Here is a 10,982-nt window from a genome sequence, read left to right on the forward strand (position 1 = left end):
AGCTAATGACACTAGGGGCCAGACCTAGAGTTAGGAGAGGCCCAGTGCGGGACAACAGGCGGTCCAGGAGTTGTTCAAGGGACAGCTGAAATTGCCTCCTATTTATAACATTCTCTTGGTCGGACTGGTGAAATTTCTGTAGAATACCAACTGTTAATGTCATTGTCTTATGTTTTCTGTTGTCATTTTGGCTCTTTTGTCTTGTCTTATGTCTGTATTTGGCTTTTGTCTTTATGTGTTCTGACACGGGGCAACTGAATGGACAAATGACAAGACCGATAAGCTGGGTAGCTTTGAGCTGCTTTGGAGAGATCAATCCAGCAATGGTGGAGCCTTTGGGGTCTGGGGTTTGATGGCAGTACGTGGCAGGTCTATGTAAGGTGGTGCAGAGTGCAGTGCCCAGGGCCAGACTTGGGACTCAGTGAGCAGCTTTGCAGAAAAGCCCTGGCCAGTGTGGAAGTCTGCAGTGGGCCCTGCTGCAACTACCCCGCTGAGGCACTTATTGTGGCAGATACCAGAGCAGCAAACCCTTAGAATTACAGCACTAAGGGAGGAAGGGGAAGTTTTATCTGTCTGTTTTAGGTGTGTGGATGGGGCTGTGTTTTCTGATGTGTCTGTAAGTTTTGTTACAAACATGGAGCTGAGGCAGAATAGCATCAGGCTCACTGAATAAATGAGCTTACTGTGTTCTGTGTTTCTTCATTATATTTTACTGCTTCGGCTGCCACCAGCTGCCAGCCACAGGCACCATGTCTGCTTTGATGGCTTGGGCTGAGAATATATCTCTAAGCTTTCTGGTCACTGAGTTAGTTCAACAAGAAATCAAAAAAAAATTTTTTTGGATATAGATAATATCAAAGTTGTTTTATGCTGTTCTACCTTATTGAAAAGCTGGTTCTGAAAGTGGGTTATGGCTCTCCCTTTCTCAGACCCAGACACGCTTTTAAAGTCTCTGTGTTTAGGGTCAAGAGCTATGGTAGGGAGAAAAGAGCAAATTAGATCAGCTAAAGGGATTACTGGGTTCACTTAATTACCTGAGACAATTAAATGAACTTTCTGTATCTCAAGATCTGTAAGTTTATTGGGTATGGTTAAAAATTCATAATATTTGTAACAAAAAAGTTAACTTAAAACTCAGAACAAGGGGTTGATGGCTTAAAAATCTACGTATATGTAATCTTAAAGGAACTCTTTAGCATGATTCCATTTAGGGACATAAGCAATACATGGCCTGCTGTCATCTTTAGGCAGCCAAGTGGCTGGCAGTCATCTTTGCTAGGGTAGGAGAAGAGGTATGCCACGTGACTTTAACGTCATGTTTATTAAAAGTAACCACGTAATGTGTGGCCCACTCCAGGAAGAAATAACAGGAATCCAAGATAGATTAGATTAGGATGAATTTTTTTTTAAATAATTCCTGTGTTGAAATCAAAGTTTATGAAAGATAGATTTAAAAACAGTGTTTGTTAAATGAGATATTAAAGCTTCATCTTCATGCATTCATATAAAAAAAATGTATGTTGTTGGCAGTCAAATTTAGTAACATAGAGTCAACTAGGTGGTATTGGTTTTAAAGACATGAAGGGGTCATAGAGCTGGCTGAGACCCAGAGGGCAGACGATGTGTGCTGCTGAGGGTGGGGCCAGGGAGGTGACCCAAGCCCAAAGGACCACGAATGAACACTGACTTGTTTACCCTGTTGAGAGCTGGGTTCTGCCTTGTACAGACTGGTTTTATCCCGCATCTTCCCTCCTGAAGTAAAAAAGAAGTAAAAACTTACCTTATTTTTCACACTGCAGGAGCACACAGTTGAGAGATTTGAAACTTCTTAAAAAGGAGAATTTGAAGTTTCACAGAAAATTTAAATAAAATCTGGATGTTTTTATGGAACAGTTTTTAAAATACTTAAATTTATAAGCTTATGGGACATTTTATATGTGTAAGATATTTTATTATGGCCATCTTTATTAATATGTAATCTTGATAAATAGATAAATAAAAAAGTTAAAAAATTAGGGCCACAGATATGAGGACCAAGTACTAAACACCAGAAACTGGGATATTCTTATCTTATGATGCAACAAGACAATGGCCTAAGCTGTCTTGCAAATGGTCTCACCTTCCCCAAGGTCCACTGAGGATAGCAGAGACTGACTTAAGAATGAATGTCTAACCTCCTTGTCTTTACTAACTTTGTTAAGCTGTAGCTACTTTGATAAACTGAGTCATATAAGAAACTGATATTCTGTAATGGTACACTATGTAAGGACCAGGAATATGAAACTGCATGGACTGTATTCATGATTTAAGAACTGAAATTTGAAACTAGAAGAGCTTTAATTCAGAAATTGTTATTTTTATTATAAACTGTTAGAGATGACTAAGCTTTAATATGTCCAGAACCATATTTGTAGTCAATCTAAGTAATAATTTGATTAAATTACAGAAATATGTTTTATTTAGCTTCCTGTATATATTATCAAGGTTAAACCTAAAGCAAGTAACTAAAAACAAGCAAGGTTTATTTAGCTCAGATATACTTAAACTCATAAGAGATCTGCTGAATATGGCATTTAAAACGTTTAGTGAAAAACTTGGCGTGACAGACAGAGACCCCAGCTCCTAGTAGTGACCCCAAGGTCCTCAACAAGATGATTGGGCACAACAACGATTCTATCTGGATTGTGGTAACACGAATCACTTGAAAACACTGCCTTGCCTGCAGCCAGGGTCCAGCCCAAACCATAGACAAGCAGGACAGTAGAGAGTTGACTGCCTTACTTTGCTTAGACAAAGCAAGGTCAGTCCTCCATGTTCTTCCTACAAAGGGAAGCCTCTCACCTCTGGGTCTGGTGGTCAAAGATTGATGCTGCCCTGGTACCTCTGCCCGCAAAGCGAAGCCATGGAGACCACAGGAGCCTGGGAAGACTGTCCGGGGAATGGACTAGTCTCCGCCATCCTCACTGATACGTAGGCCACTTGGAGTACACTCCCTCCTATAACGTAGTCTTCTCAGGTCTCTGACGGCATTTGTCACCGCTAGACTGGCTTTGTCACCGCTAGACTGGCTTTGTCACCATCAGGCAACCAGCTCCTTCCACCCAGCTTGCAGCCACTTTGTTAGCTCATTTCATATATAAAAATTAGGTCTAGTTTTTTTTTTTTTTCCCCTAGATCTACTAGGTCTCTTGTTCCTCCTACTCTCCCCCCAACTAGCAGGACTGTGAGCCTGAGAGTTTCAAATGTAAGCTTTTCCTTTAAGATCCTAAACTTTATCTTTTGTTCCCAGTCTATATCCGTCTCAGCAGATTTCCACTTGGCTGACAGACACCATCCAGGAATCAGCTGCAGAATGTAAACTGCTGAGCTCTGAACTTGCTGAAAGCCGATGCAAACCGGTCCAGCCGATGTGATTGCTCCCTGTCCCTTCAGCTGGGTCAGCTGACCAGATGCGGGTGACAAATACACCGTTGCTGACTCCCCTGACAATTCCTGACTACTATTTCAGCCTTCCTGGGCCCTGGAAATACTGCCCTAGTTTTGGCCAGAAGTAGTTTCAGAAGAGAACACGTCACCCAATGTCCCCATCAGGCTGGAATGCTGTCAAAAGGAAACTTCCCGGGATAGGGAACAAAAGAGCTACCTATAGTGTCAACTGGCAAACCAGGAAAGTGGGCCCAGATTTACCACTAGAGAGAGTCATTAACTAAGATAGTTCTACAATATGATAGGACACTTGGCCTGCTTTATGCAGAACAAGGAGATGTTATATGACTTTAAGAGAAAATTATTGTTTCTATACAAACCATTCAGGATTATAATCTGGCTGTACTAAAAAAAATCCTTAACAACAACAACAACAACAACAACACACTTTGGAAAGGGGACCTGAGATAAAATAAACAACTGGTGCCCCATCCATTTCCAGGCTACTTCTGGATAGTAACTCTGATGTCAGCCATCACAGAGTCTTTGAACCTTCTATTTCTGCTAGTTACTGTTGGCTCTTACATCACTGATGTAAATTACAATGTAAATGACAATTGCTATCTGGGTACCACTAAGCTGGTGGTTATTAGATCCCAATATAAACAGGTACCAATCACAAAGTCAAGGATTTAACTCAGGATACAACTCAAGGGGTGGAGGGGATGTTAAAGTTTAATTGAAAGCCTCACTTGCCCAAGAACAGATAAATTTCTGGAAGGTTGGGCTCTGTGGTTCTTGAGAAATAGCAAGCCACATGTTTTTGCTCCCCTAAACAAGTTTGTTTGCACCAAAAGAGCTTGATTGGATGTGGAGGGGAGGGATGTAGGCAGGAAATATGTCAACATGTATGCTTGTCCCTGATTGGACCTGATAGGAAATTCAGTGGCCATTTAGTTTTGCCTTTTTAAGCCTCTGCAAAACATGACTCATGACCATTTCCTGGGAACTTAGAGGTGGACCTGGTCAGAGTCCATCATCCTGGACAGTATTTAATTAAAGCTTGCTTCAAATTTGGCTCAACATTGTGAAACTGGTCTTTCTCCTGTGATTTTTGGGATTAATAAGCGACACTGGATACGGAAGGAGTAACACATGGTGTTTTTTATGTTGTTATGCTTTATAGCTTCCACTGCCCCTCTCTCAATGTCTAAAACATTTAAAAACATTGTGAGTTAGGGGATGGGGCGATGGCTCAGCAGTTAGGAACACTTGCTGCTCTTGCAGAGAGACCAGAGTTCAGTTCCTAGCACCCATGTTGGATCCTGCCCTCTCACCCGTGGCTCAGGGCCATTTGGTACTGCTACTCCTGAGCTCGGGGCACAGCAGCTGTTTTTCTGAGGTCTACCCCATCCTCTCAGGAGTTCCTCATCCTCTCAGGGGTTCCCTCTTTCTTTCTACAGTGTTTAATCCTTTTTTCTGGGATCTACTATTTCTTGGTTTACGTATTCAGTTTTTCTGAAACATCTTGATTTTTTAAAAAGGACACAGAAGAGACACTCTGACACACTGCATGTCACAAGTATGCCCTCAGTCTTGACTAAGCCCAGCAGGGTCAGACTGCGAAGGTTGAAAATAGTTCTCTGCAGAGCTTCTGAATACATTTGCTTCACTTTCCTTAGCTTCCAACATCACAGTTCAGAACTCTGATTCTTGGTACTTTGGATAAAACGCTCTTTCCTCAGAATGTTTTAGGATCTTTAGTGTGTCTCTAATGTCACAGTGATGTGCTTTGATTTGATCTATTTTTATCTGCTTCCTGGGGCATTTGGTAGCTTCCTTTAGACTAGGTTCCTTCAGTTCTGGGATTGTTATTCATTCACTCTGTGCATGACACATCCTGTCCACTGTCTCTGTTCTCTTTGTCAGGGGTCCTGCTACTCCAAGACTAGGCCTCCTGGACTTCATTTCTCTTCCTCTGGTTTTACAATTATTTCTTTACTCTGCTTTCTTGGAAGTTTCCTCAACTGTCTTTGCTCACATTTCCAGTGTAGACTCAATTTCTGGCCTAAATCTTAACTCGCAGGAACTCTCCAGTATTCATCCACCCTGCTCCTTCAGCAAAGCATTTGCTTGCATCTCCCCAGCTTCGGCTTCTCCTGGCAAAGTCCCTGCTCTTCTGGACGGCTCTGCTCTGTATGTTTCCCTCAAGTGCCAACCCCCAGGACCCATATAGCCAACCAGCTCCCCCAAGTTACCCTTGGACTTCCACACTCAAGCCACTGAACCCACACACACTGCACACTCTAAATAAAACGCAATAAGACATTTAAAGACCTTTTGGGAAAGTTCTTTGAGGACAAATGGAGAACAAGTGAAGCCTTTGATCACGGGAACCTTGCGGCACACAGAAGGGAAACAGGAAGGCAGCCCAGCCTGAGCACGCGCTACCCAGCTCTAATAACCGCATTCATCCGTGCTCCAGAGCGGAGCACAGCCTGAGCACGCGCTACCCAGCTCTAATAACCGCATCCATCCGTGCTCCAGAGCGGAGCACAGCCTGAGCACGCGCTACCCAGCTCTAATAACCGCATCCATCCGTGCTCCAGAGCAGAGCACAGCCTGAGCATGCACTACCCAGCTCGAATAACCTCATCCATCCGTGCTCCAGAGCAGAGCACAGCCTGAGCACGTGCTACCCAGCTCGAATAACCGCATCCATCCGTGCTCCAGAGCAGAGCACAGCCTGAGCACGCGCTACCCAGCTCTAATAATGACCGCATCCATCCATGCTCCAGAGCGGAGCACAGCCTGAGCACGTGCTACCCAGCTCTAATAATGACCGCATCCATCTCTGGCTTTTTACCTGGGTTCTGAAGGATTGAACTCATGTCCCCACTAAGTCTCTTCTAATTCACAGAGAAAGCTGGGCAGTGGTGGCGCACGCCTTTAATCTCAGCAATTGGGAGGCAGAAGCAGCCAGATTTCTGAATTCAAGGCCAGCCTGGTCTACAGAGTGAGTTCTAGGACAGCCAGGATTACACAGAGAAACCCTGTCTTGAAAAAAAAAGAAAAGAAAAGAAAAAGAAAGCCTCATCCTTTAAATTAGTTACCTAAAACTGAATGCTTACAAAATGAAGGCAAATCTGACTTCTTTCAAAACTCAAAGTTGCAAGTGCTCTGGGGCGTGTCTCACGGGTATACATTGGCCTAACACTTCAGTTGGTGAGGTCAGAATCAGCTAGTCAGTCTACTATGACGGTATTCTTCTGCCTTATTTACTGATGTAGCCAATGAGGCTTCAGAGACATTGGCCCCTAGCTCCATGCATGCTTAAAAGCCTCCCTGCGCCATGCTGCAGAATGTAATGATGGTATTGGATGTGTGCATTCGGTAACAAGGATATACACTAGGCATCATCTTAGAAATGCTTTCAAGCAATTCACTTCCCTGGATGCCAGTGGACAGTGTCAGGGTCGTCTGTTAGCTAAAAGCATAACATCCAACACTTCCCACCATTCCTCTGCTCCCATGTCCCTCCTGTTCAGAAATGCTTCTTTTAGTCCTACTAAAGGAATTCGCTCTCCTCTTCTATTTATTTTCTCTCCATACTCAACTACTATGGGCTGAGTGGCTGCCATGGGCTAGATGCGTTATAAAGTTCATCACACAGAATCCTAACCATCTCATAGAGGTGAAGCCCCAGAGAATCTAGGGGACTGTTCCAGGCCACTGGGCTCCGAAAGCCAGACTCTTGCCAGTGCCTCACTACTCTGGAAACTGACCATCCTATCGGGTAATGGAGGTAAAAGTCACTGCCAAGAGGTCCATGACAGATTTACAGCTAGGCCAGTACCTGCTCCATGAAATCCGCCGCAGACATAGAGCTTCCCGTCCACGGCGCCCGCGCTGGTGGAATTGGTTCGCAGTGAGAGGAGGGGACTTGGCATAGGTGGGCCTTCCCTCCAGAAGTCCCCATCGGGGTTGTAGATCTCCACCACATCAAGGCATTTCCGAACTTGTCCCTTGTCCCGGCCCACGCAGCCAATTCCACCTAAGAGAGTGAAGCACAGAAATGGGGTGTTTGGGAGCAGAAGTCTCACGGTGGACATCCTCCTCTTCTAGCGCTGTGGGCAGTACCAGCTTGCTGGGCTTGACTTGTCTTTGCCGCCTATTTCAAAGACAAGTTTAATGTCATTGTAATGCTGCATTTGCCGGTACTGCTTAGGCGAGATTTATTCCTCGCAGACCCTGCAAAGTTGGTTCACACAATGAGCATTCCCTTCCCAGTAAGGATCTTGGTTGAATGACTCGGACACCTGCCTCATTGTGAGCAATGAGTTCACTCTTGCAGCTGTCAAGGACTCTCTCTTCCCTGACTCATCACGGCAAGCTGGCTTCTTCACTTGCATGCATACTTTTCCATGTGAAAAGAAGGGCTCTTTGGTAAATTTCAGGTTCGGGATTAGAGGGAGACCAGAAAGACTGGGAGGTGAGATGTGTGGGCCCCTTCCTTACTGGACACCATGCTTTAGTCAGCAGACGCTCACTAACTCCTCGTTGGTGGCAAGATAATGGGAAGTGACAAGGAGTTTAAAAAGATTGACAAGGCTTTTGCTCCTGCTCTTGAGAAATTAATGAAGCGAAGACAGGACATGGTGGCACATGGGGAGGTAGAGGCAGGTAAGATCTCTGTGAGTTAAAGGTTAGCCTAGTTGACATAGCAAGTGCCAGGTCAGCCAGGGCTATACTGTCTCCAAACAAGAAGTTAACAGAGTGGAAGGGGGCATATATGTAAATAAATAGAAAGGCAGGCAGGCATCAAGGGCTACTTCAAATGGAAATAGGGAGCAGATAGAATACGTACAAAATTAGGACTTTGAAGTCCAATTGCATAAGATTTTCCAATCCACTGTGATCAGAATCACCAGTGTGGGTGTGGTTTGCCTTTATTCTCTCCTGCTGTGGTGATTTGAATAAGATGCACCGGAGGAGTTTTGAGGTTTTGAATACTTGGTCTGCAGTTGGTGGTGCAGTTGCAGGAGGCTTGGGAGGTGTGGCTTTGCCAGAGGAAGCATACCACTGAGGACTGGGACATAACTGGGGGCAGGCTTTGAGGGTTCAAAGGCCTGAACCGTTCGTTCCCACTTTGCTCTTAGCCTCCTGTTTGTAGTTCAAGATGTGAGCTTTTAGCTCGCTGCTCCAGTTGTGAGGCCAGGCTGCTGCCAAGCTTTCCCTCCATGGTCATGGACTCTGATCTCTCTAGAATGGTAAGCCAAAACAAACCCTTCCTTCTATTGGTACAGTGCTTAGGTCATAGTGTTTTATCATGAAAATAGAAATTTAATTAAAACACTTCCCAAGCCCCAAGACAAAAGGTTTTAAATGTGAGGGACATGGTTCCTGACCAAGGACAGCACCTGAGACACCTGAGGCAGAGTCCCTGGAAGAAGCGACACTCGCATTGTTACCCCTTCCGTTCAGACCCACTGCTAATCTTTGTATGCCAAGGAAGGGCTGCAAAGTGTTGGCCTTGGCTATAGCAGCCATCTGGGGTGATATTGATTATTATCAGCGGGGTATACTGTTTATCACATAGAGAGATCTAAGACATACTTATGGCCTTCCTTATAGATTCCACTTGCTGAGACGTTTTCACATGGTCTCTTTGCCTCTCTTTTTAATGGCTACTTAGACTCTGCCCTTCACTGAATTTGTCAGGCAGATCTTCATTATCACCTGTTCTGTCATCTTCTCTGACTCTGCCTTCAGCTCCTCCCACAGATCCTCCCACATCATGTGTCTGGAATGAATGAACGAGTACGAAATGTCCCTTCCCCACAGTCTCCCTGACACTCTTCCCTCACTGTATTCCCTGTCTGTCCAGCTCTTGGTCCTGTAAACTCATGAAGGGCAAAGGTCACATGGTTTTGGTTGAGCCTTCCATACACTACTCAATGAATTTAGGGGTGCAATGGGAGCCGCATGCTTTACTATGAGTGGGTCTTAAGCCAGGTTTTAAAGGTGAAAAAAGACTGGAGGGGTCCCCCCACCTCTTTATTAACATTACTTGACCAATTCTTTCAGCATGAACCCAGAGACCAAGATATCAATGCAGGATGTGCTTAGCCGCCTTCTCTCCTATCTGCCTTGAGAAGTAATTTAGGCTACTTTGAAGCCGAGTCTACACGGCTGTGTTTTGGAGAAAGGGTCACATTGGCCTCAGCACAGTTCTTGTGTTCACGGCCAGGACCACTCTCAGTGTGACGGTGTGGTAGTGGGACACTTCTTCACCTTAGGGGAAATGGAACTTGCCAAGAAGTCACATAGAAGAGGGTTTGTGTGTGGCAGCAGAGCCCTGCAAGGTAAGAAGATGGTGAGTCCCTTATCTGAGAGGTAAGAGATGCTTTAGGGCTGGTCATGGTGCAACTAGGTCAGACCAGGGAGTGAAGCAAAAAGTCTAGACAGATGTCCGTAGGAGTCAGGCTGAGGCAGGCAAAGTGCCAGCACCTTGATTCTAAGTCAGAGTCCCACCTTAAATCCCCCCAGAGAGGTTGCCCCGGTGTGACACAGCAGAGTGGTTGTAAGTCTTGACTGTCTGAGATAATGAGAGTTCTTGTCACCTTTGTGCGCTACCAAATGTCTTTAATTACTACAGTCGAAACTAACCTTGTGAAATGTGCCCGTTCTCGTTGGTGAACAGACACTTCACTGCACTGCCCGACCCCTGGGCCACCCCAGCTCACTCTGTGTTCTGTTTCTGTCCTGGTCCCTGAAGCCTGGACCCAGTCTCTTTGTCACCGAGTGTTAATTTCACCTCAAGCACACTCCATTAGCAGTGGGCTTAATGAGCTTAGACTGAAGATGAATCTTGATTAGATAAATAATCAAATAAAGGCCTGATCTTTATTAATAAGTCAGTGCTGGCTCTACAAGTACAGCCTTTTGATGAAGGGACGCCTCGGGTGGGATCTGCATAGCTGTAGAATGTCAATAAGTCAGCTCAGTGACTTTCATTTATGCGCTACCAGAATCTCTGAGCATGACTTCCCCTCACTCAAAACCAAGCAAGTGGAGAGAAATTACCTTTATAGGTCATACCCAAATGCATCCCACATGCAAAATACATGCCTAGATTATTCAGGGGTGGGAGGGAGAAGACAATTACAACTTGCTATTCTTTCTTCATTTTATTCCTACAAAGATGAAGATGGCCTCTTCTGATGTTGGGCTATGATAGATTCTTTCATTTCTGGGGATGAGTGGGAGGCAGCTGACTGAAGGCACAGGGACTTGCCATCCAGTTGCCCATGAATCTCGTGCACACCCTTCCCCTTCAGGCCTGCCTCAAGGTGGCAGCCTTATTCTACTCTGATCTGGGCTTGATCCAAAGCAGGGGTTTCACTAACAGTTCTGGCAAACTCCCAAAGTTGCCTGCCTTGCTAAACCAGACTTGGGGGTGGGGAATGATGGTGGGCGGTGGTGGGGTGGACGGCGGTGGGGTGGGCTGTGGTGGTGTGGTGTGGTGTGGTGGGTGGCGGTGGGGTGGGTTGCGG

The 10,982-nt window shown here is 45.3% G+C and overlaps 1 protein-coding gene across 1 annotated transcript in view; it reads right to left on the reverse strand.

The window, feature by feature from the left end:
• Positions 1-10,982, reverse strand: part of Kbtbd12 (kelch repeat and BTB domain containing 12) — a 73,518-nt gene that overhangs the window by 25,319 nt on the left and 37,217 nt on the right. Inside the window, exon 5 of the mRNA XM_021191742.2 lies at positions 7,283-7,480. Coding sequence (XP_021047401.1) covers positions 7,283-7,480 — 198 coding nt within the window. The remainder of the gene's footprint in view (positions 1-7,282; positions 7,481-10,982) is intronic.

The sequence above is a fragment of the Mus pahari genome, chromosome 2, assembly GCF_900095145.1.
Source record: "Mus pahari chromosome 2, PAHARI_EIJ_v1.1, whole genome shotgun sequence".
NCBI classification, from domain to species: Eukaryota; Metazoa; Chordata; class Mammalia; order Rodentia; family Muridae; genus Mus; species Mus pahari.